This window comes from Nymphaea colorata, chromosome 1 (genome assembly GCF_008831285.2).
Source record: "Nymphaea colorata isolate Beijing-Zhang1983 chromosome 1, ASM883128v2, whole genome shotgun sequence".
NCBI classification, from domain to species: Eukaryota; Viridiplantae; Streptophyta; class Magnoliopsida; order Nymphaeales; family Nymphaeaceae; genus Nymphaea; species Nymphaea colorata.
The window spans coordinates 724,323-751,218 of NC_045138.2; the positions used below are offsets into that span (position 1 = coordinate 724,323).

The 26,896-nt window shown below is 36.8% G+C and overlaps 1 protein-coding gene and 1 long non-coding RNA gene across 5 annotated transcripts; one reads left to right on the forward strand and one right to left on the reverse strand.

Moving 5' to 3' along the window:
- The first annotated feature begins 7,491 nt into the window (after positions 1 to 7,491).
- LOC116263424 (uncharacterized) lies at positions 7,492 to 15,206 on the forward strand. 4 transcript variants are annotated; one of them, XR_007574409.1, is made up of 6 exons: positions 7,492 to 7,840; positions 9,137 to 9,422; positions 9,558 to 9,647; positions 10,753 to 11,038; positions 11,174 to 11,263; positions 15,069 to 15,206. It is a non-coding gene; the product is annotated as an uncharacterized LOC116263424 (long non-coding RNA). The 4 variants fall into 4 exon arrangements; XR_007574408.1 differs by lacking the exon at positions 10,753 to 11,038; XR_007574410.1 differs by lacking the exons at positions 10,753 to 11,038; positions 11,174 to 11,263.
- LOC116263416 (bidirectional sugar transporter SWEET1-like) lies at positions 12,071 to 17,020 on the reverse strand. Its single transcript, XM_031643176.2, has 5 exons — positions 16,836 to 17,020; positions 16,683 to 16,719; positions 15,110 to 15,488; positions 14,120 to 14,239; positions 12,071 to 12,550 (listed from the first exon to the last, which is right to left on the reverse strand). Exons 1-5 carry the CDS (start codon positions 16,867 to 16,869, stop codon positions 12,302 to 12,304), a joined length of 819 nt encoding a protein of 272 aa, XP_031499036.1. The 5' UTR covers positions 16,870 to 17,020; the 3' UTR covers positions 12,071 to 12,301.
- Positions 17,021 to 26,896: the final 9,876 nt, after the last annotated feature.

The window sequence follows — 26,896 nt, forward strand, 5'->3', positions numbered from 1 at the left end:
TGAAAATGCACATTAGTTTATGTCATTTGTTATTTTTAATGACAACATTGTCATTGAGTATACATGGCACCAAATATAATAAACAATTGAAATATAAAAATATCCCTTGTGGTAACGAACTCATACTTTAAAATCACATGCAATAGTGCATGTAAAACATGTACATAGCTTCAATATTAATCAATCCAACTAGCAATCGGTTGAAAGAAGTCATGGTTAACAAAATTGACCACTTTGGTATTTCAAATGCTCATTTATGCATTAGTTTTACAACTAACATAATCAAAAGTATACAATGTGCATTAATGAAAAATAAACATAACCACTACATATGTAGGATTGCATAATTATTACGTGAAGAATGCATAATTACAATAGTTTAATCAAAGACATGGCAGAACAACGTAAAATTGATCTAAGGACAATAGTAGTAAGTTCTAAACCACTAAAGATCCAAATCTACTACTCAAATCCACATCACTAGTTAGAAAATATATTGGGCGTGTTTGGATGACACCTTAATAAAAACTAATTTTAAAGATTAGTTTTGTGAAAAATGTTTTTTTAATCTTTTTTTTTTTTAAATTGGTTTGTGTGTGTGATGGACAAAATTAAACCTAATTTCTTTGTGAATAACTTGGTGGGATGAGGTTATTCATTTTCTTTTTTCATTTTTTTTCAAAAACCATGACAAAATAAATCTAATTTCTTTGTGAAAAACTTGGGGCATGAGGTTATTCAAGCTAATAAACCGGTTCCAAGCCTGTTGACCCGGTCCCTAATAGGCTGTTTGGCGACAATAACAGAACATTAGTGTCTCAACATAACTCTGTGTTAAATGCTTTGAACAAGCTAATTTTGATGAACCAATTTGAAAAAAAAAAATCATGAATCGGTCCCTAATTGCATGAACCGATTCAAAATTAGAAAAGTATTAGTTGTAGGACCCAAACGAACCGATACAAAAGCGGGTGAAATTGATCATAGATTGGTTTGAAACAATGTGAACCGGTTTAGAACCACAGATGGGTTACGAAACCCAATTTCGGATGGGTAAAATTAAGGGTGGGCACCGGGCCGGGCCACCGCCGGGTACCCGGCCCGCTTCGGGCCCGGGCTTGGAAAAAGTTAGCTGGGTCAGGCCTGGGCCCGTTAAAAATTAAAATATAATTTTTTTAATTTTTTAATTTTAATATTATATATTTATCACTAATAAATACTATTTTTTTAAAAAATATTTTATAAATTAAAAATAATATTATTTTATTATAACCGGGCCGGGCCCGGGCCCAGGTTTCATATATCCGGGCCCGACCCAGCGGCCCGTCGGGTCGTTCCCGACGGTTCTTTATCGGGCTGGCCCGGCCCGGCCCGATGCCCACCCTTAGGTAAAATCAAACAATAAACAATCTCAAGGAGTACAACCAACATAGCTGGTCGGCTTGAGTGTCGTACAGCGACATATGTGACATTCAAGTTAAAAGGTGTATTGTAGAAAAAGGATGTGCTTTCCGGTCTCGCTATCCACTAAATGCTTAACATAAATCCAGATCACCTGGTATTTGAAACTCGACATTGCAAATTCATTTCGGGTAGACGTGTATGATGGTATCGCATCTGAAATATGGACCCGAGCATGAATTAAAAAATCCATACCAAACTTAAAAGATCTCACTGCTTGATACCAAAGCAACTATCGATCCGATCCCGAGAACAAAAGGAGAGGATGAGACTTTGGCTTTCCTTCAAGTGGTGGGATAATCCTGTTTGTCACCAATTAAAAGAAGAAAAGGAAATTCCAACATTAAGTTGTTTTAAGCATAGTTTGACAAACATAATTGGAAATTAAATTTTTGCCAACTCAATGAAGAGGACATAGTTTAAATTATTATATCGGATAAAGATAATGAAAAACAAATAATTTAAATGATTATTTTGGTTAGAAAACATGAAAAAATATAAGAAGAATGAAGGTAAATTTTGGGTACACTGGAACTCTCCATATTCAAGGAGCCACTGGGAGTTTCTGCAAATATTCAATTGCATTTATCTTCCTTTCCTAGACTGAAGCACCCCAGCTTATTCATTACAAAGTACATTACATTAATTAATGTTCATGATTTCTTAGCAGTTTCATTTCTTGATATTTCTATGAGAATATAAAACTGAGTCCCTAACATCAAAAGACAAAACCTGAATTTCAGGTGTAGAATCCTAGAGGATTAGATGATGACAATCGGTCATCTAATTGGATGCACTTCCGCTCCGCATCTTATGGGATTTGTATATGCCATTAATTTTAAGGAGATTAGACAATGAAAAATTAAGCTGAAAAAAATTGAAATCCAGTTATATTTTATAAAAGATTTGAATACCCATAAAAAGGATGAAACAAATGAGTTTTCATTAAGCCTGGGCACGGCCCGGCCCGACCATTCAAACACGAGTTCGAACTCCAGCCCAGTCCAATTAAATTAAAAAAATATTTTTAATATAAACCAATATATAAATGTAATTAATTGTAATAAAATATTATATATATAATTAATAAAATAAATATAAACAAAAAAGCATTATCAAGCCCGACTAAGCTGACCCGATAAGGAATCAGGCCAGGCCCGAGTCGGGCCAGATACCAGGTACCCGTCGGCGGTCTGACCCGATGCCCAACCATAGTTTTCATAATCTAAATTACCATAGTTTTTTGAAAATACAATTAGCTTTTCATTTTTTTTTATCCACCATACTATCTTCTCAAAAGCAAAAGCCTAGATGATTTCTGGGAAGTCTTGACTCTACTTTTACTTTTACTTATACGTTTAGGGGCATCAAATCTACTCCATCCATTTAAAGTCGGCCTAAATTTTCAAGCCCATTCTCCCTCCTGCCCCTCCCTTTTCTCTCCATGATCCCTCTCCTCTCTCTCTCTCTCTCTCTCAATTTCCTCTTCAAAGGAAGGGAGCCCCCCCCCCCCCCCCCCCCCATTAAAAACTCTCATAACATCTTACAATATAAAGCCCAAAAAACATGCTCATTAGGTTGATTGCAGGGTTTTGAATGTGAGGAATGCATCCACCATGATCAATCTTGGCAAATATGCGCATTCAAAACATGAATTTTTAGACAAACATGTCGGATACACTGATAAGGATAGATAGCCATTCTCCACCTTGAAAATCAAAACGATCTTCACATGATCTTACGTTGCAACAACTTTTTCTAGAAAGTGGAAAATGAATTGGAGAACCTTTATATATATATATATATATATATAAAAGTAAAAACCAGATCAAGAATAAAACCTAACCCTTTAATCTTTTTTCCTAAAAATAAATTAATTTAGATAAAATATAAACATCCTAATGTATTTATAAAAACTATCGTGATCATCAAAAGTAGTGTTTTATGAAAAATATTGATTTTTCTATTATCAAAATCTTGGTGCTGTGAGGGCCTTCATTTTTCCTTATTATAAAAACACTATGAAAACTCAAAAAAAAAATGATTAACGTAATACATATTATGCATCACATATCTTAAGATCATATTAGTAAATCTTAAGACCATATTAGTAAGGTTATATTTCAAAAAAAAAAAAACTTTAAATATCATATTTACAAACTCTGGTTTTTGCCCCTCCGATTTCTACCAATCACTTATAATATATATATATGATAAATTTTATATTTTTATAATAAAAAATTATGAATTGCAGCTCAACAGTTTGATGTGATGCTGATGCTGATCTAGGGTCAAAGGCAATCTCCCTTTCCCGGAAGATGTTGGTGGCAACGAATTGATTCAAGTGCGAGATCTGTAAGAAAGATTGTAGAGGGAGGAGAAACTTCCCGCGACATGGAGGAGGGTAGAACTTGCCACGAACTCTCTCATAGAGGACAGACAAACAAGGAGGGGAAGAGAGGTTAGAACTCTCTTTGGATAACACTTGAAAGACCTGGTTTTGAAGGTACGACTGGGTTTTGCATCCCTACTTTTAACATTTTCCATTCTCTTTCACATTGAGGTAGCCTCTTGAAGTTTTCTTTCAAAAGTTGAACACCTATTTGTTCACTCTGGAAAGTTGATCAGTGATTCGTTGCTTGCTGGAAAGTTAGACAACCTTTTATAATTTTCTACGAAAACACCTTTTGCTGCAAGATTGTTTAAAAATCATAAAAAGTGACATCGATCATCTTATCATAAATTAATTGTCTTCTAAGCAAAACCAATGGGTCTAATAATCGTATCCACACACACATATATATATATATATATATATAAAGTTGGTAAGAACTAGACTACTTGGATAAGAAACAAAAATCGAAGCTCCACCTCATTTAAAAAAAAAAAGTTACATGTGAATTTTAGAAAAATTTACTTGTCTTATATAAAAATTTTGAAAAATGGTATTTCAACTCATGTCAAAATTCAAAAACTTTAATTTGGCCTTCCTCATGAAAAATTTCTGTTCCTGGTGAGAGTGATTCGATGGAAAACATATATTAAATTAATTGTTTTCTTACTTAAACAATGTTTTTTCAATAGTTAAAAAAATGAACGGCTCTTATACCATCACAATTTTGATAACACAAAAATCAATTATTTTTACAGAAATGACTTGAATTAAAGCATGATTTATGTTAAATCAATGTTTGTAAACGCATTAGGAGGTTCACTTTAGCTTAAAACATTTTTTTATACCCAAGAGTTCTGGTATCTACCAATCACTCATATTTTATATATGGAATTGGGTTTTGAGGCTTGAAATAAAAAAAAAGCCCAATATAAAAATAGACTGACAAAAAACAAATTTTTTTTTTCAAAAATGATGAAATACCCCTAAAACAGTGGGTAGAACAAGGGGTGGGTGAGAGGGCCCAGGTCCGGGCTGAGTTGGTGTATGCAATTGCCTACACAAGCTCACAAAACTTGCAATATTTATAAATTGGTACTTATTTATATTTTTTCTTATTTGCATATGGGTGTTCCTAAAAGTTAAAATTAAATCCACAGTTGTTGAACCTTTTATGTGCATGCATAATATTATCTAACAAAAGATGCCCATAATCAACTACATTTATTGAAACATCCAAATGACGATCATATCTAATGTTAGTATTTTGGATTTGGACTCAGATCCACCGAGACACGGATGGGACTCGGTTCTTCTTACACGCCCTTTGTCACTATCAGGGTTCAGAAATTTCTGAGTGGATCCAACATGTAATTGGGCCCAATATGTTTCCTAATAATAGGAAGGAGCAAATAGGGAGGGTGTTGCTGGTCCACTCATTTTCCCATAAAATATAACAATTTTTTTTTTTTTGCTTGGCCCGGCTCTTGTCTTCAAGTGTAATGTGAATTATATCCATCAAAGTTTTGTGTTTGTATCGATGCATGTGTTAGGTTTTGATCATTAATATGTGAACATGGTTACCTTGAAACCAAAGAACAATTTGAAAGCCTCTACTCAAAATCGTCACTAATATATATATATATATATATATATATTTCAAAAAGAGTCCTGACATTTTTGGATCCTGATTGTTCCATAATGAGTCTTGACCTTTCAATCACCTGTACAACAAAATGTCATTAACCATACCAAACTTCTGGAAAGGTCAGGATTCATTATGGAACAGTCAGGATCTAAAAAGGTCAAGATTCTTTTGAAATTCCACGACGGAGAGTCGACGTGGCCTAAAGTGAAGATTGGGGGGAGTAGAGCGAAATGTATCCCCTTTTGGGGTATTCCGAAGGTGTATACCGTTCAAAAAAAAAAAAAAAAAAATCCTGGCTTCGCTCTAATTTTGGCACGATATCAGTCGCATGCACCCTCAGTTCAAGGGTGCCGCTTATCATAGTTCATTATTTTTTTAATTTAATGTTTTTTTCTTTGATTTGTCTTTCATTTTGGTGGAAAACTTTTTACCAATTAAGGATGCGTCTCATCACGCTCCCTTTGCCTTACCAGCTACAATATGCTCATTGAGGCAAGCTGACTGGTTTTTTCACAACCATCTCAGCAGCAACTATGAATTTGGGTTCTTGTAGCAAAACGATGGAAAATAGTAAGAATGTCAGTATATCCAATTTAGATCAGATATGTGACCGAATTGTTCAAAATTATACATGAAAATAATTATTCAATTAAGAAATCTGATTGAACTCCGATTTAGAAGATAACATCCAATTGAATTTAGATATACATAAATATCCAATCAGATTCGGATTCATATTCACATTGGATTTAATTTTAAATAAATATCTTGTATCCAGTGCCCTGACATTTTGAAGTCAAATTTGGTCTGGATGTGAATTCAAATACTGGACTGAGATTGTGAACTGAATTTCAGATTTAGATTCCGATATGATATTTTTCATGTGTGTTTGAATCCAAATATGTGAACACATTTAATTCGAATCTGATCCATTAGCATCCTTAAACATTTTAAAACATTTAGCTTCATTCTTCCAATGATCAATGATCAGTGCAGGATTTGCTGAGGAGTGACGCCCACACCAGGCTTGGACACTGGCATTATTCCTCTAATGTGGAACGGTGAACAGAAGACTGTTTCTTGTGAACACAGTGTTCTATTCCTCGCATCAAACACCCTCTTAATGATTTGATAAATGCACACATACACATACACACATATGAAAGGGACGCAAGAAATACTCGCAAATCAGAACTTGCTTAGCCTCAGCAGTCTTGACCTAAAGGTACTTATAGTTTTTTTTTTTTCCAAAAACTTGCTTGGATTTGGAGAAGGGGTGTTCCTACCAGTATTTACTCTAGGGTTGTACAACAAGTTTAGCTAACTCGAGCTCAATTCAAACTCGCTCGGTTCAGCTTGACTTGTTCTCAGGCTCGAGTTACATGAACTCAACTCGATTAAACTCGAGTAAACTCATTTAATCAATAGCAGTCCTTGTCTAAATATCAAATTGAATAAATGCTCTCATGTACATGAGCTTAATGGTGCAGCAGTACGGTCTAATGGTTTACGCAAGTACTACTAATTAGGAATGTCGGATTCGAATCAGATATACCCTGAACCGTATCTGTTTTTCAAATATTACACATATTTGGATTTAAATATGAAGAAAGATAATGTCTGAATTCGAATCCAAATTCGATTTCACCATCTGAATCCAAATTTTACATTATATCAGAATTTGAATTTTGAACGGCATCTAACCAATTTTTACATTTATATTGAAATCCAAATTTCAACCCAATCTAACCAATTTTCAAAATATAAGAGCATTAGATATAGTCATTTATTTAAAACTGAGACTGAACAAATTCGAACTCGATCAGATATTTACATATTTTTGAATATGAATTTGAGACCGATCGGATAAATATGAATCCGATCAGATTTTTTAATTGAATATTATTTTTTTGTCATACAGATTTCCTATCTAAATCGGTTATATTGACATTCCTGGCTACTACAAATCTGTGGCCACTTCATTGCCAAATTGTTTTAGGAAAAGCTAAGATAATGCCAAATTGTTTCGATCCGTGAACAGCAGCGTGCATGGAGTTACTGGCATGGTAAAATGTTTGCAAGGCCAAGGAGTCCAATCCCGCCTGCCAACCGATCGTCAAACGCCGGACCGACGACCACCAGCCTCAGACCACCGAAACCTACGTCGACGGCGTTGAGGAGATAATCGACGCCACTTCCACCACCGCCTAGGCCATTCGCTAAGGAATCCTCGAAAGGGGTCAGATTATCGAGACGGAACAAACTTTCCGTGCGGCTGGCGAGCCATGGCCGGTCCTCATCCCGAACGCCGAGCTCCACCAAACTGCCCCGGCACTAAGGTGCGCTCTTATTGTTACACTTCTGCGCCTAGTGCAAGCTTGCCTTTCTTTCCTCCTCTCCTCTTATTTCGTTCACGCATTTTGTCGAACAATTAGTAGGTTCCTTGTTTCCTTCCATATTGTGCTTATTTAGTTCTCCTACCTGTATATAATTCTTTCCGGTTAGTTCTCCTCTTCTACTCTTTATGTTCAAATGCTCATCTTGTCACCCACTTTTTGTCAAGGCCTGTGTTCCAAAGGTTGACGGTATTCTCGTATTTTGACCGTGCCTCCCTGCTTCCACCTTAACAAACAATGGCATACAAGCTTCTGGTGTTAAATGATGCTAAACTTCAATAATGGAAAGGATTTTAGCTGTTCTGATATATAACAGTTGGCCTGTGTTTGGTCGACTGAAGAAAGTCTGTGCCTAGGGGACAGGAGAACAGTCTTTAAAATATATTTGAGGTCTTGTCATTTAGAATCGCTATTACTTTGTGATGCATGTTATGCCACATATTATCCTGAATTTCTAGTGGGTGCTTCACAATAGTCCCTACACCGTTCAAAATCGCCTATAGAAATATGTTTCTATTCTGCCTTATTTAGTTTGAACTTGCTTTTGTTCATAGACACGTGATCCATCTTATTTGCCACGTAGTTTGAGAAAATCTCGTAACTGGTGGTGCACTTATAAGCTATGCTGTTCCGACAAGAAAATCTGCGGTTGTTTCTGGTGGCTGTTTTTTTGGTAGCTTTCACTTAATTCAGTCTGCGTCTCTGTGATTTGATTCAGAGGTCATATTTGCTTTCTACTTCTACTGAGTGTCAAATTTATCACTTTGGACAAATTATGTTGGTGAAGCTCCTTTTCTTCTTAGGCATGAACGGTTTTCATTTCATGAATATCACCATTAGTCTGTATTATTTCCAAGATGAAGGATGGTTATTAGTTTCCATTAGACATATCATGTATCCATCTACAGCCACGGAAAGCAATAGAGAAGTAAAAGGTTTTGATGGTTGCTTGAGGACAAGTTTATGATTCATCTCTGACTAGTCACCCTTATCATTGCACTGGAATTCTGCAATGATTTTTCATGCTTGAATGTGGAGAGTTGAGACTTGAAGTCTCACTTGTTTCTCTTTGAAGGTGTGTTCATTAAAGAGTGATGAGAGCCCCAAAATCACGGCCAAGCCATGCTTGCTGTTGTATCTTTTGTTTTGCCGAAAGATTGCTTTTATATATGCTTTTCATTTGAAGTATTAATTGGAAATTGATCTCCATTGGCGTGATCTTGCTACCTTGTGCTCCAGTTATTCTCCAAGTCCGCACTTGTCTTCCCTTGTCTAAAGATTTTGAGATAATATCGGGAGAGAAGTTGGGATCAGGCCACCATTTTGCTGCCCATGTCCGCTGTGGAGGCAGAGCCTATCCACTTCATTCTGCTATCTTTTGTGAGGTTATTTTGATCTGGACTCTGTATGTGAACACCAGCATGTGATCCGTTCTATGATTGTGCATATACTGAGGCCGCTCCCCCGCTTAGATCCTAGCTGTAAATAATTGAGCAAGGGAAGAGATAGAGACATGGCATTTGAGGTTCTGGTTTTTTTATTGTACTGCACTCCATGACATTGATTTCTCTTATGTTTAGTTGGTTTGAATACTTAAGCTGGAATATTCAAGACGCCAAGTCAAACTGAAATGTTTTTATTTTTCTAATGAAACTTACAGTTGAGGTACTTTAGTTTGAACTGCACTGTTGTCAGAATTGGGCTGACTCGAACCAGACTTTTTTGTTTCATATAGAGTCCGATTCGAGAGGTACGTGTGGCATAATCTCTTTTAGCATGTTCTGTTTTCATTTTTTTGTTCTTTTGCTCTTTGCTTATTATTTAAAGCCTAAAGGTATGAAATTTTTGTTTGATGTGAATCAATTCCGAATCTGATTGGATTCATCCACTTCTCTGTGGAACGATTCCATGGACTTTAACAACATTAGTGTTGTGAGAATATTTTCCTTTCCCTCTCTGTCTTGATGGCATGTCAGCCTTGATCAATTCCGAATCTGATTGGATTCATCCACTTCTCTGCTGAACGATTCCATTCAATTTAACAACATTAGTGTTGTGAGAAAATTTTCCTTTCTCTCTCCGTCTTGATGGCATATCAGCCTTGATCAATTCCGAATCTGATTGGTCATCCACTTGTCTGCTGAACGATTCCATTCAGTTTAACAACATTAGTGTTGTGAGAAGATCTTCCTTTCCCTCTCTGTTTTGATGGCTCATCAGCCTTGAGTTTCTTGTGAAGGCTACTTTGCTGGATATATAACTCGTCAAATCCTCGATTTATTTGACTAGAATCTTCAACTTCTTTGACAAATAATCATCAACTTTATTTCTGACTCTACAAATAAGGTGCTGATGGATTATGGTTTGCTGTTAAAAAGTATCCAATAATCAGTGTTTGATTGTGTCCAGTGGTGCAATTGGTAAGACAGTGGCACCTAGCTGACCATATATATATATATACATGGCACACACAACAGAGTAAGATATATATTATGATAATATTTGTCATATATATAGCTCCATTTGACCTCCTTAAACAAAGCAAAAATGCAAGATCTGAAGCAAAATAAGACCTTGATTCCAAGACAAATTTCAACCAGAGCCAATTAGCTTAAAGGCTCATAGACACAACAAATTCATGCTTGAATGTGGAGAGTTGGGACTTGAAGTCTCACTTGTTTCTCTTTGAAGGTGTGTTCATTAAAGAGTGATGAGAGCCCCAAAATCACGGCCAAGCCATGCTTGCTGTTGTATCTTTTGTTTTGCCGAAAGATTGCTTTTATATATGCTTTTCATTTGAAGTATTAATTGGAAATTGATCTCCATTGGCGTGATCTTGCTACCTTGTGCTCCAGTTATTCTCCAAGTCCGCACTTGTCTTCCCTTGTCTAAAGATTTTGAGATAATATCGGGAGAGAAGTTGGGATCAGGCCACCATTTTGCTGCCCATGTCCGCTGTGGAGGCAGAGCCTATCCACTTCATTCTGCTATCTTTTGTGAGGTTATTTTGATCTGGACTCTGTATGTGAACACCAGCATGTGATCCGTTCTATGATTGTGCATATACTGAGGCCGCTCCCCCGCTTAGATCCTAGCTGTAAATAATTGAGCAAGGGAAGAGATAGAGACATGGCGTTTGAGGTTCTGGTTTTTTTATTGTACTGCACTCCATGACATTGATTTCTCTTATGTTTAGTTGGTTTGAATACTTAAGCTGGAATATTCAAGACGCCAAGTCAAACTGAAATGTTTTTATTTTTCTAATGAAACTTACAGTTGAGGTACTTTAGTTTGAACTGCACTGTTGTCAGAATTGGGCTGACTCGAACCAGACTTTTTTGTTTCATATAGAGTCCGATTCGAGAGGTACGTGTGGCATAATCTCTTTTAGCATGTTCTGTTTTCATTTTTTTGTTCTTTTGCTCTTTGCTTATTATTTAAAGCCTAAAGGTATGAAATTTTTGTTTGATGTGAATCAATTCCGAATCTGATTGGATTCATCCACTTCTCTGTGGAACGATTCCATGGACTTTAACAACATTAGTGTTGTGAGAATATTTTCCTTTCCCTCTCTGTCTTGATGGCATGTCAGCCTTGATCAATTCCGAATCTGATTGGATTCATCCACTTCTCTGCTGAACGATTCCATTCAATTTAACAACATTAGTGTTGTGAGAAAATTTTCCTTTCTCTCTCCGTCTTGATGGCATATCAGCCTTGATCAATTCCGAATCTGATTGGTCATCCACTTGTCTGCTGAACGATTCCATTCAGTTTAACAACATTAGTGTTGTGAGAAGATCTTCCTTTCCCTCTCTGTTTTGATGGCTCATCAGCCTTGAGTTTCTTGTGAAGGCTACTTTGCTGGATATATAACTCGTCAAATCCTCGATTTATTTGACTAGAATCTTCAACTTCTTTGACAAATAATCATCAACTTTATTTCTGACTCTACAAATAAGGTGCTGATGGATTATGGTTTGCTGTTAAAAAGTATCCAATAATCAGTATTTGATTGTGTCCAGTGGTGCAATTGGTAAGACAGTGGCACCTAGCTGACCATATATATATATATACATGGCACACACAACAGAGTAAGATATATATTATGATAATATTTGTCATATATATAGCTCCATTTGGCCTCCTTAAACAAAGCAAAAATGCAAGATCTAAAGCAAAATAAGACCTTGATTCCAAGACAAATTTCAACCAGAGCCAATTAGCTTAAAGGCTCATAGACACAACAAATTCATCGTCCAAAGAAAATCAAATTTCAAGAAAGCGTCCAAAAAATTAGAAATTCCTAAAGACAGGCCACCCATGGAAGCCTACTTAGCAGTCCATGAATCCAGCAAGGTCACGTGACCTTCCGGCTGCGGCGCCTGCTGCAAGAAGGGGAAGTCACGTGCGTGTTGCCTTGCCACCATTGCTGAGGAGAGAAGAAGGCTCCTTCTTGTTGGTGCTGTTTTCCTCATGCTTGATGCTTCCCATCTCCATGGCATCTGCATCAGCAGCAGAAGAGTCCATGCCTTTGGCCTTGCTGCTGCTCACTACCTTCTGGTCTTTCTTGTCTTTACCACCCCAATCTCTATAGATGGCATACAAGATGAGTTGCAGAGTTCCCAGCCCACACCCAAACCCATTAGGGACCTGCAACCAGAAATCAGAAATCCGACCAACACATTAGACCTATTCAATTCTGCAAACACCCGTATCGGATCTGAATCATTTTACACAATGATACAGGTCTAGTATCAGGCCGCATCAGCCTTTTCCAATCATCTTAGACATCTCATATCTTAATTGCATTTAGAACAAATTAGAGTGAAATCTAATATAGAACTACTTCAAAATTAAGCTACAAAATGCAAGATATATCAAACTGTTTTGTGTGGAGTCTGTCTCAGTTTGACCAAGGAGGCCGATTTATTCTGACACAAACCGATACTGGGCCATAGAGGTTGGATAATAACAGATTGATTGTCTTAAGAAAAGGAATTTTGTGGGCACCCATTTTAAAGATTGTTCTAGATGATTCTATTCTTCGGACAAATGTCGGTTTTTTTTAAAATATCATTGTCATCACCGATCCTCATCGTCGTCATCATCATCATCATCATCATCATTATCATCATCCAACCTTATCCCACCTACATTGCACCAACTTTCTTCAATTTGCATGGATTTCAGGGTAATTTAGAGTCATCTTACACCACCTAGACAGCCAATCATACATGTCACACTAAAAGTCACGGATTTGTTCGCACCATTTGTTGGCCGCTGGATAAAGACACGTGGATACAGATCGCGAACCAGATGAACAATCCCCAAGTGAGATGTGCGGCCAGGATTGATACAATGATTTCCACCCGCGACGACAACTAGTTCTAAACGAAACCAACAATGGCCTAGATCAAGGGACCCAGATGGACCTCTACCACCAGAAACCCTAAGCTCAGTCTGCATAGTCAGGGGCAGAGGCAAGGGTTTTGAATCTAAGATTTTGAACTTTTAAACTTCACCTCTTAAATTTTTTGAATTTTTTTCTTTGGTACCTCTAAAATTTTTGAAAAACGTATTTGCCCCTGACCGTAAATTTCATACAATTTATTTATTCATGTCATTTTCGTGTTCAGCCTTTTTTAAGAAAAATCTTGGCTCTGCCACCACCTACCAAGGTTTTGAACTTGATTGTGAAGCTAAAGATCAGGTGTGCCACTCAAGCACAGTGGGCTAAAAACAAGCCAAACATTCTCAAACATTATTAAATGCTTTTTAAGAAAAAAACCTTTGGTGTACGTTGGAATCAATTATTGTTGCCGCATTTTCTGTTCATTTTTATCATTATTCCAAGCAATTTATTGTTTGTGGGCCTTCAGGTGAAAAGGAAGCTGGAAAAACAATGCTGATTCATGCATGAGATATAAAATACAAGAATCCAATGTTATGAAACAGATAACTTTTTATATTAAAAGTTTCCAAATGTCAAAAAAGCTTTCTTACTAAGAAAAAGAGCTGGATAGAGTTGAAGGCATGTCATTGCAGACCCAAAACAGACAAAGAACTACCCATTTCCTTTTGACTTCTATTATTTGTTTGTGGGTGCATGTGTGTGCGTGTGCGTGCATGCACACATTATGTCCAATAAAAATGCCTAAAAATGAAGCATCAGTGTCCGCGTTTAAGATAAATAGAGAGATAGAGAGAGAAAGTACTCACAGCAATGAAGGGATCGCGACCAAGGAGGCCATAGATGAACCAGGAGGTGCCGCAGAGGAAAACAAAGAGAGAGAGGAAGAAAGGCATGTACTCCACACTCTTGGTCTTGATCACCAACCTCTAAACATCCAACAAAAAACCAAGCAAAATCAGCTCACTCAATTAATAATCAAGTCCAACACAAATCAACACAATGGCTAATTAAAGTGAAGAACAGAAGCACAGCCCCCTTTCTCTTGTTCTCCCTATTATCAACTAACTCAAAAATTACAACGAGTGGTGACCATACTCATTTATCATATTAGAGATTTACTTCACCTACAAGGTTAGCAATGATTCAAAGGAAAAGGGCATTTTGGTCATTTGGGTCGCCCATGCAGAGGGGAAAGGGCATTGTGGTCATTTGGGTTGCCCTATAGCAGAGGGAAAAGGGCAGTTTGGTCATTTGGTTTGCCAATGGCAGAGGGAAGGGTATTTTGGTCTTTTGGGTTGCCCCAAAAAGAGGTAATAATACAAAATAGTTTGCACCATACAACCCACCAAGTGTGAGGTAGGACCCATTTTACCAACCAACAGTTCCCTGAAAACAAGGGACATCCATCTAAAATGATATCACAGTAGCTAATAATGTCACCCTTTTTATAACTTTTTATCCAAAAAATTTCCCTCCGTTTTGTTTCTTTGGTCAGGTCTTTCATAAATATGTCATCCTTTTTCAATTTTCATTCCAGGAGTTCTTTCTTTTCCTGGTTATTTTGGTTCTTCTCATTATATTTAATGAAAATTAACAAATAAATATCTCCAATTTTTCAACATCAGATTAAAAGCTATTGACACACGCCTCAAAGATGTCAATTGTTATTTTTACTTTTTTTTTTGAAATATTTACTATTTCACAAAATCATATATACGGATTGTCTAAAATTTTGGTAGATAAAAAAATTCACAGGTCAATGTAAAAGAGAGAAGGGAATGGTGTTCGTCAATTACCATGATGGAGAGCGGGGAGGCGTACATGCAGATGGAGAAGATGGTGGCGGCGAAGCCGCAGAAGATTTTCCGGTGCTGGCCGTGCAGCGCCAGCAGGGAGACGAGCACCACCCCGGCGAAGACGGTGAGTATCAGCGCCAGCAGGCCCGCGACCTTCGCCCTCGTCCTGCCGTTGATCGCGAAGACCAGGAACAGCACCACGTACACCGCTTCGATCGCCGTCCCCGCGCCGTTGATCGTGCTCACCAACAGGTTGTGCGGCGACACGAACGGCAGCCCGTACCACGCCGACAGCAGGCAGTTCAATAGCGTCGCCACGTAAGGCACGCCGGAAAAGTCCTCCGTCGACCTGCTCTTCACTATCCTCTTGAACGTTAGCCTGCACCCATTCCCCCGCCGAGACACTCCCTTTAATTTTCATTACTCAAAACATACTAATGCAGTCTATGAATCTCAGTATCAGCGTTTCAAAGAAGGCAAGATAACTCGAAAATCTCAATCTTGGTGTTGCTTTTTTTTTTTTTTTTTCCAATTTTCTTCTGTTTTCCGATCTCCCTTCTTTCTCTCAAATAATGAATCAGACCAAGAAAATCTACTTCTGATGAACGAGTTAATCTTTTTAAAGCGTTTTTTTTCTTCTTTAATGCCATGAAACACCCCAAAAGAAATTGGTTTCTAAAAAATATTTCTGGTTAATAAGTATTACTTTTTTTTGGAAAAATTATTCGAAATTATGAGCTTTCACTGAATTTTCAGAAACTGTTCCATGATATCAAACGCTTCCTAAACACAATCATGGGGAAAGTAATCTGTGATCAAACTCTCTGCCCACCAAGTCTCTTCCCCAATATGCAGATCCTGCCTTGAATTTATTATCCAGGTTTAATTTCATTTACCATTTGGGGGTAAATTTATATTATATACGGTTTTAGCTTCTCAAAACAGCACAACAGTTTCGCGGTACATGTGGGAAGGAGTATCAGAGTAGAAACTAAAAAGGATATATTATATATATATATATGAGAGAGAGAGAGAGAGAGAGAGAGAGAGAGAGAGAGAGAGAGAGAGGGAGGGAGAGGTTAAAATGCATGTGAGGTGAATAGGGGACAAGCTACTATGAATGATATGCAAAGAAGACAAATATTATTGGGATTCCAAACGAGGGTAGAACTGGTTTTGCCGGTAATGTACGTGGCATTATTGGCAGGACATAAACCAATGGGCTGACAGAGAATCAAAGTAAGGATTCTACGCAGTTCGATCGAAACATTCGGTTATTAATTAATATAAAGAAACCTTAATAAATCCTTATAATCTGACATGAAACTTCGTTCGTTTTAGCTAAAAGTACAAGAAAGATCCATAAAAGAACAACAAGAAAGCTACCATCTTCTTCTTGAGCAGAGTCTTTGAAACAAATGACAGTTTTTCATCATCTAAACTATTTCTTAAGAAGATATTAAACCTCCTAAACGAAGAAAATGAATGAATGACCAGACGATCCATGGAAGCCATGGTAAAGAGTTTAGACAGAGAAAGCCGATGAATCAGAGAAGGGAAGGAAGATGCTCACGCTGGTGCCAAGAAAAGAAAGAGAGCAGCGGCATTCCCTGTAACCAAGAGCAACAAAGCGACGAAACAATCAGTGACCAACTAAAAGAACTGCAGAGGCAACGGAAGCATGTTAATGAATCTAAAAAGAGCAAAGAATAAAGAAACGGCTCACCGAAAATCCCAAACACGAAATGCAAGATCTCCATGCCTTGGCCTCTATCTCAATATGTTCAGTAGAAGAAGAAGAAGAAGAAGAAGAAGGTATTGAAGAAGAAGAAGAAAAGGGTATTGGGTGTTTTAGAGAGAGAGAGAGAGAGAGAGGGAGGGAGAAAATGAGAGCTAGAGGTGAAAGGAAGTGATGTGCGTAAGGTTATATATAGACAACAGAGTGGAGGGAATCCTGACGGGGAAATTTGCTTCGTCCTTATCTGTTACTTGCAGTGTTCGAGTAAAAGGTCGCCTACAGACAAAAGATCGACGTCCTCTCTCTCTCTCTCCGTAAATCTTTCAGCTATTTACCAGTTTTCTATACGTAAATTTTTCTACCCTTACCTTTTACCTCATGAATTGTTCTTTTCCATCTTCTTAATAAACGTGCTACATTTGCTTAACGATGCATTATTTTCACATGCCGTGCAACCATGGCACTCGATCGTCTTGTCCGTGTTGTCCCTCTCCTTCTCTCTCTTAAGGAGAGGGACAACACGGACAAGACGATCGAGTGTTCTATATATATATATATATAAACTAATATACATACACACACTTGAATTGTTTAATTCTTCATGATGCACGATTTTCAGTAGGTCCGGACAGTCAGAGTTTTTTTTTTCATTAAATACTAAATACATAGTTAACAAAATCTGAATTGACTTTAAGGTAATTATTCAGGTTTTATATGACTACCCCATATGACTGAACCCAGTCCAATGAAAATTACTTAAGGTTTAGATTGGGTTCATACACCATACAATGACCCTATGTATCTTCGTGAGCCTGAATCCAATTACATATAGTTCCAGTAGGTCATCAGATTCGAATTCAGCAACTAAAGAATTTGACTTCAGTCCAGAACTGTTCTCATTCTTACTCGTGCTGACACCAGGGAGATGTGCCCATTGCTGCCAATATTAGCATGAGACCTATGGATCCATATCGACATGTCCCCATTATACATAATATCAGCATTAACATTAACAGAAAGAAATGAGAAGAGGTTGAAATGACTCCTCCAACCCCAGCTCCTTATATCGACTATATATTCATAAAATAATATACAAATTTTCCTTGATACCAATATCTACAAATTTTCCTTGATAAAAAATACGAGTACTCTGACAACCAAATATAGTTGCGCCTTATAAGTTGAAGAGATGTCCCTTCATTTGATCGATGTCAGTGCTCTTGCTAGGACTGACGATATGTAAATGTCTCACCTCTAGCTAATAGGGGCACTTGCTAAGGCTACTTTTGTTTATTGCGGAAGCTTAGGTGATGGAGCAACATTGTAGCTGGTGTGGGCAATTGCCCACACCAGCCCTATATATATCTATATATATCTATATATATATATATATATATATATATATATGAAAACTTCATCAGTTTAAATTTTTTTTATATATGAATGCCCCTTAGCGTTTGAAATTTAAACTTAGAGTGCCCTCAACAGCCTTATAATCTGCAGCTATCACGGTCTTTTACAAGGGTGGAGTTGAAGAATTTTTTTTTTTTTTTGCGAGGGAACCAAATTTTAGTTTTAAATTTTTAACAAAAGCTGAAACATAATTTTTCCAAATTTTAATGTAAGCTAAACTAAATTTTTTACAACTTATAAGTAAATTTTTGATCTTTTTTCTTTAATTCGACAGGAAGCCATGGCTCGGATAGTCCCCTGCCTGCCTCGGCCCCCGAATCCTTAGATAGCCTTTCCAATCAGTGACGATAGAGACTAACTTGAGGATTTTATCGTAGTCTCTTAAGTCGCGATTCTTACGTCATTTACTCGATCGGTTAGAGAAACATCTTATATTCATTTGAACATGCATCTAAAACACATACAAGAACTGAGTTTTAATACCATGTGACATGTCTTTGTTCCACACTAAATCTCTAATTTATGTTGATGTGAGAACAAACGGTAGTATTCTGCAAATAACTTGTGGCGGAGGCGGAGCCACACCAGCTATTCAAGGTTTTTATTTTTTATTTTTAAATTAATATTTTTAAATATTTGGTATGTTATGTATATCAGTGCCCTTTAGAACATGAAAATATGTAAAGAGTGCCCCCTTCAAAAACTTTTTCTAAGTTCGCCATGACTTTCTTCAACTTCATTCTCTTGCACATTTTGTAAGTATAACTAAATAACTCATAACAAATTAATTTAAACAACATGTCCTAATTTTACAGTTTTTCCATTTAGCGGACAATTTTTTTTTTTATATATGTGTGTATGCCAGCAACATGTGTGTGAATTAAAGCTGCTAAATATAAGATATTTAATCTTATTTGTTCTTCATTTCAACAAATAAGTGTATGTTCTTGAGAAATGCTCATATTTTAGGATCTGATTTTAATTCAGGATGCTAACGGTGGATAGAGATGAGCTTGTCTGAATCTGTGGCTGCTATACAATCAGTTATTTTAGAGAGAGAAAGAGAAAGAGAGAGAATACTGTTTTACAGTTTTCTCTTTCTCTTTTTTATAAAAGTTTCGAATTCCAACGTCTCAATTCCGCGTAAAGGATAGACATTGAGACGTAGAAAAGTTCAAAATTTTTCTGGAATTCTTGTCAGTACAAAACTATAGATCCAGCAAACACAACTATTCACCTTTTCCTTTCTTGTTTTTTTATGTCTTTGCCTTTCCTTCCCTTTTGGGGCCTCACTTTTTTATTTAATATCATAAACAAGCTTAATGGCCGGCCTATTTTTATGAAAAGATGAAGCACCATACTGGGAAAAATGGGAAATTTTCCTTGTGCAATAAATTACACCGGTTGCCCCTCCAATCAAGGGATACATGAACACAATTTATTGATTCTACCAATATGGACCGCCCATCTTAAATGGGGGCCTTTGTGGTGGGTCCCACAATATGTGTGGGTATTATATATATATATATATTTTTTCCTTTTTTAGGGTATGGGCAGCACTAGCCACAACAACTTCCCCTAGCTTGGCCTGTTTGACTTATCCAACATGAGGTCAGCTCAGTCAGTTGAATCGCATCAGCCATTGACTGCACCCTAGATTCAATTCCAGTCAAACTTGGTTCAGTTAGTAGAGAGAGAGAGACTTTGACTATTAGAAATAACCAACTCACTGATAAGGGCCTTCCTATTTATTACAATTGAGAAAAAAATAAAGAGAAAACTATGGAAACTAACATTAGATAATAAAAATATTTATTATTTTTTTTCTTTTTGTTTTTCTCTTAACCATCTATCAAACCATCTATCAGGATGGATCAATGGGCCCTTCGAATTGAGTTGGGTGACCATTCAATTTTATATATAAACATGTAACTATCAAACCCTCATATATCATAATATCAATGGGAATCATTTAGGATATGGTGGAAATAAACTTACAAATGTAAAATGCAAGTTATTTTTTCAAGAGTCCGAAACACCCTTTCATCAAAGTGCAAGGTTTTATCTATGCAAGGAAGGAAAAGTAACGGCTCTACAAATCGGAACTAGAAATGCACCATTAACACGCTACCACCCAACCAGCTATGCTACACCCAAACGAATGCTACCAATTCAAAATATTTTACATTAGATGCTTAAGTATCAAACTTGTTGTGAGGTTTTTAGCTAAGAATTGCGTATAAGCATTAGCATGACGCAAATCAAAGTGCCAAGATATCTTGACAACATGATGGTGGAATGACTCCAAAATAGAGAAGGTAAATGAAAGAACTTGTGGTTGTGGAGTCACATTGATGTGATCTCGATTTTAGCTCTACATCAAGAGAATTAATCATGCAAGGAAATTGATGACAGATCTTTTCTTCTTTGCAATGGTATGTTTATGTCACAAGCAAAACCCTACCAAGTCTATGCCGATTGAAGTTTCCCAGGCATCATTTTCTTTACTTCCTTTTCATTTTAAGAGCCCTCGGCCATATTCTAAATCAGATTTGTTTATCGGATCCAGTTAAATTGACTTGGAATCAGATCAATAGCTGGATATATCTGATTCGTTTACATCCTGGTGTCCATGAATGTGAAATTGCTCAAATGGACATACCTTAAAACATGGGTGGAGCCAACCTAGGGTCCGATTTGGCCGTGCCCCCACCTTATTTTTTTTTTTTTAAATTTACATGTAAATTTTAAAAAGTTTCACTTGTTCTATATAAAAATTTTAAAAAATGATATTTTCGTCATAATCAAAATTTAAAAACTTTAATTCAATTCTTTTCATGAAAAAATTTTCTGACTCCACCCCTATTATCACCCCTATTACAAGACTCTTAAAACGAAGAAGAGTAGCCCTTCACTGTCTCTTTATTTTTAACATTTTGAAACATTTGTTGTATTATATATAATGTGCCTTTTTCAATATCGAAGTATAATGTGCATTTTTTAATATAGAAATATATGAATAAGTGCCCTCAAAAGAACATTTTCTCGCTCTGCCAGTAAAAGCACCGTAAGGCTCCAACCAGATCAAATCATGCATTATTTTCAACAAGTTGCGTGTCTACCTGTCAGTTCTACATGTATGTTCTTTTGAGGGCAGGTGGTAGGCATCAGTGGGTAGTCCACATAGGGAGTGTAGATCTTGCTGCCACTTCTGTGGTGTTGTCCTTTCAATCCATGTCTCCTATGGCTTACCCGCTATTATGCATCCATCGGATTTTCTTATTATATATATATATATATATATATATATATATATATATATATATATATATATATATATATATATATATATATAGCTACTATATCCTTATATGTCATACTGATGCGAATAATCTAGATTGTGTTCTTTTCATAAGTCTGAAGTATCCCTCAAAGTAAGGAGTACCATTTATTGAAATTCATTTGTTTTTCTTTCTTCTTCCTATCAGTCTTGTCCTTTAAAAGGTGTTTGAAACTCTTGAAAAAATAGTTACTTTATAAATTTCCAACTTAATGTCCATCATTGGATCTCCTTAAAATATATGACCTCTCATTGAAGCATTATATATATACATATATATAGAGAGAGTGAGAAAAAGAGAGAGAGAGAGAAAATTGGCATTGGCAGGCACGAGACCCATTGGTATGAGATTCATAAGGAATTATATTGGCCATTAACTGTTCAAGTTGGGCTCATTAATGTTCTCTCAAACATTCATCTCCAAAAAATTAATAACATGGGCTTAAAAGGTCTGGTACCTACAATATATATATATAAATAAATTTTGCTGTGATTTTTAAAAAATCAATAGCTTTATACCTTTGGACAACCCCAGTAGAGATAGAAAGATTTTTGAGAAAAATGAAAATCGAACAAAGAAAAGATCGAACATGCCCATCGGACTACTGGTTATATGTTCACATGGCCATGAAAACCATTGCAAACCTTACGGCCAAAATATATGGACACTTTGAATAGGTTTCTGATATCAACCCGGTTTTCTATCCAAGCTGCTTATATGTTCAGGCCCCCCTGACACATCACATGTGTTTAGTGTTTTATTTTTTCAGGACAGGCCCTACTCATTTTTTGTAAGTGACAAAAAAGCCCTTCGAATGAGGATAAAATGGAAAAAATCAGAAGTATTTTTTTCCATTTTATACTGGTTTATGTGCAAAACTTGGTATCATTATAGTCAATCTTTGCCCCCATCATTTCAAAAGACCATCAGTATGTTTGATAATTCAACTTCATTGAAATACGCCGAAGATTGTGGTGCACTGGGCGACAAAGCGGTCCATCTCATGAAGGCACTTGGGTTCAAATCTTGGGGTGACCATTGTCATGTCACAGTACTATTCATCATTTGTGTAAAAAAATGTTAGATATGAGAGAGAAACCTGCACATGAAACGCTAAGGTAATGTTTCATGAATATGTCCTAACCCCAATTTTAGTGTTTTTTTTGTCTAATGCCTCTTTAACGGGAAATTATGTAAATAAATTACTAATACATAATTAAGCAATTTGCGTGGGTTAGCTTGAGCAAGTGCCGACATGATTCCGTGATTGGAATCGAAGAATTACTAGTCAATATTTCCAAAATTTCTAACTTAGCTCCCACAAAGAATTCCTGAAAGTTGAATTTGGCCCATGAGAATTATTTCTGAAGTTTCTCTGAAAAATTTCAACCCCTCATAAAAAAGTTAAGGCTCTGTCCCCGCCCTAATTGTTGAAAAGCATTTTCCGGACAGTTTTGCGTTATATGCGGCTGAAGACTTCAAAATTCATTCCTAAAAAATAACAAAGTTTAGTGTCAAGTTCTTTTGTAGGTCTCTCTAGAGGGTGTTTGATAAGAAGAACATCGTGTTTTGAAACAGATATTTATAGAATACATCCCAAGAGAACAATGTTCTTGTTTTAAAACTTAGTGTCATTATAGATGTTGTTCTTAAAACAATAAATATATATAATCACACTATATTTGTCGGGACAAGAACATATTATTCTTTTGACATGTCCTTTAAGAACATGGAATACAATATTCTTGTTATGTGCTCCACTAAGTCCTTGTATGCACTTCTAGGGCAGTACAACGAGTCAAGCCAACTTAAGTTCGACCCAAACTTGTTTGGTTAAGCTCAGCTTGAGATCCACTTGGATATCATTTGTTAAAGGAGTGGAACTCGAGCTTAATTGAGAACTCCTGCTTACAAATGAGTCAAGTTTGATTTTCTTAAACTCGAGTAAGCTCATTTAATCTAGGGCTTTCTTTTTAAATTTCCAAACTTGAAACCAAGGAAAGCAATAAAGTCAAATGGGGAGTTGATTCATGAGCAAACAAAGCAACCTCGAATCGCGACTCAGTCTATTGAGTCGAGCTCCAGCTGAGCAAGATATGAGTCAATTCAAGTTCAAGTCGGCTTAGATGGAGCTCGACTCGAGTTGTGTATATCCATATGCACCACCCACAAATTTCAGAGTGAGGCTATATTAGTAATCTGGCTTTACCATTGAAGTAAGATTCTTCAAGAAAGAAAACAAAATCATCTTATCTTAGTGTTTTCACAAAACAGGAAAATAAGAAAAAAAAAAAATTAAAAAGGTCATTGATGTGGAAGGAATTTTTTCCCATTTCACCTTGTCTGGTTATAAAAGTCCTTGCTCTAGTGGTCAATGTGGTCTCATACACAGACAAACTCAGGTGGAATAGATTTGTGGTTTCTGCTGTTGAGTGACTCCTTCTCAATACCCAAATGAAATCTTTGTACCTGTCTATCATTTTTCCTTTTCTTTTGAGATGTCACTGGTCTCTACACACACTTGGTTTGCACAAACCAAATAAGCTTTGTATAGCTAGGAGCCGAGATACGTGGGGTCTTCGCGGGACATATGTCTCACGGAGCCCATTATAAAATCTTATTTTCAGTGATTGATTTGGGTCGAGTTGGGTCCAGTTATATGAGTCAGCTCTACGAGAGCTGATGTCCTTCTCTGCTCTGCAAACATTTGGTTTAGGCTCCAATATATGCGGGCTGGCATGGGCAGTTGCCCACACAAATTGCTTGTCTACATTACATAGTAGTGCTTCTTAGTACTTCTCTTGTTCATGTACTGGTTCCCCTTTCGTCATTGATTGAATTAAAAGAATTATAGTGTTTCAAAAGAATTAAAGATATTGAATTAGTGCCCTCTCCAACCAACCAAAATTTCTATCTGCGCTAGTGCCATTGGCTAAGAATTTCTAACTCCGACACCGATAGGCTCCTTTCTGTAAATGCATCATGAAATTTGCTTGAATAGGCCGATTTGAATCAAATTGGCGGCAAGCGGACTCAAGAGAGTTGTCTTTCAAGTACTATTTTTTAAATATGTTTGTAACATATTTATTTTTATATATTTTTCATATGTTTTTTAAAATAGAATCGATGAATTTCCAGCCTTGCCAATTGTACTCATAGACCAATTTGAATAAAACTCTTTTTATAGGTCTGGTTTTAGCTAGTGTTCAACAAGTCGGGTGCCCTGGCAACATAAAATATTTTTTTAATATAATATTATATTTAGAAGTTATATTATTATTTTTATATTTTTACGTATATTTTAATAAAATTGTGCTGGGCCTGAACTGCGGGCATGTTTTTTTCAGCTTGGTCTGATGCCCAACCCTACTTTAGGGGTAGCGTAGCGCCACCTTAGGTCCATAGGTCTGAAACATGGGTTGCACGAGCAGCATAACCTGGCTAGTCGGCTTATGGGGAACCCACATGAAACCGCCAAATCTCGAGGAAAGTGGGTTCCACTGGGTCGATTGAACCATCCGGCGCGGGCTGCACCAAATCAGAGAACCGTCTAGATTGGTCAAGAAAGGAGGAAAGGGAGCTCACGTAATCACTCAAAGTTTCACTTGTCTTTTGTTCCTTAAGCTTTCGGTGCCGGTAACTACCAAAGTGATGGGGCAGAGGAGTCAAAAAGGGCGCCTCGTTCATTTGGTTGGCAGCCCGAGTAGGGACGTTTCTCATGGGCATGGTGTGCGCCCTTCCACCCTCTGTTTCTTACCTTGTTTAATCAGTGTTCTAGCAGCAGAGAGGCGAGTCATGCACACAACTTTTGATAAGAAAAAATTGATTACTCTATGATTTCAATATACATATACCAGACCAGGTAAGGCCTATATATATATATATATATATATATATATATAACACTAGGTAAGGTCTATGAGTGAAACGAAATTTTTTTTATGAGGATAGCCGAATTATAATTTCAAAATTTTGACAGAAGTAAAAATATAATTTTCCAAAATTTTATATGTAATAAATGAAATTGTTTAAAATTTATATGTAAATTAAAAAAAATGAGAAGGGTGGGGTGGCGAACCCAAGTCAAGCTCAAGCTTGGTCAGTTCGAGTCAAGCTCAAGTCCGGTCAGTTGTGGAGCCATGTTATAGTTGGTGCGACCGATTGAAATCAGAAAGCAAACTAATTCATCTACGCAAGAATTTTCCAGGAATGAAGCCATCTAGGCCATCCTTAGGCCCTCTTGCTTCATTTCTAAAGTACTGTACTCAGTTGCAAAGGACAGCGGCATGCTTCTTTCAACATTATCATGTATACGTAGCACTATTTAACAATTGCAGGAACATAGTGTAACGAAAGTAACTGTTTATCTATCGGAAACATGATCCAACCCCATCTGCAATTGTTTATCCAACATATAGCATTACAGTATAAACTATAAACACGGGAATAACATCTTTCCAAGTAAATTCTGAAGACAATGTGTTAAATAATATTGACTGTTGACAGCCTTCAATAGACCTTGCACAGGAATATTTAGATAAGGGATAATTTTGCCACATTGTTAAAGAAATATAGACACTAAGGTCTCAATCTCCTCTGCAAATCCTTTATCATCTGGCCAAATGCATTCGCTTAAACAATAATGCTTCTTATTGATTAAGTGTATTTCTTGGACATGAATCATGCTTCTTCACTTTGCTGTTCTTGCACAGTATTGAAAAAAGGCCTTTATCTTAGAACAGAGACGGAATGTCTGATCTCTGAGTAGCAGACCAGACCAGACGAGAGGCAGTGAGAAAGAAGAGGAATTCGAGAACGAGAGAGGAGAGGGGAATCAGCACTTCGACGGAGGAGAAAGAGGAGAGGAACGAGAGAACCCTAACAACTCTCAAAAAAGTCTGCGGAAAAAAGTCCGACCACCTGAATTTTTCTGGCATTTGATGCTTTATATATGAGTGCCCCTTAAAATTTGACATTTAAACTTAGGGTGTCCCTCAGCAGAAACTTTTAGCCCTGCCACTTCGACTCATATATTGTTAGGCTCGAGCTTTAGCCAAACTGTTCAATGTCTCCTTAAGCTCGACTCAATAGGTCGAGTCCCGAATTCGAGTTCGACACGCTTAAGTTCGTCTGCAAACTCCCTATTTTGATTTGATGTATTTTCTTGGTTTTAACATGAACTCGACTAGTTTGTAGACTTCAGTTCTTAGTTAAGCTGGAATTCAACTCGTTTAAGCTCGTTTATCAACTTGTTTGAACTGATTTTGAAGCATAGTCTTGTATGTCTGCATGTGA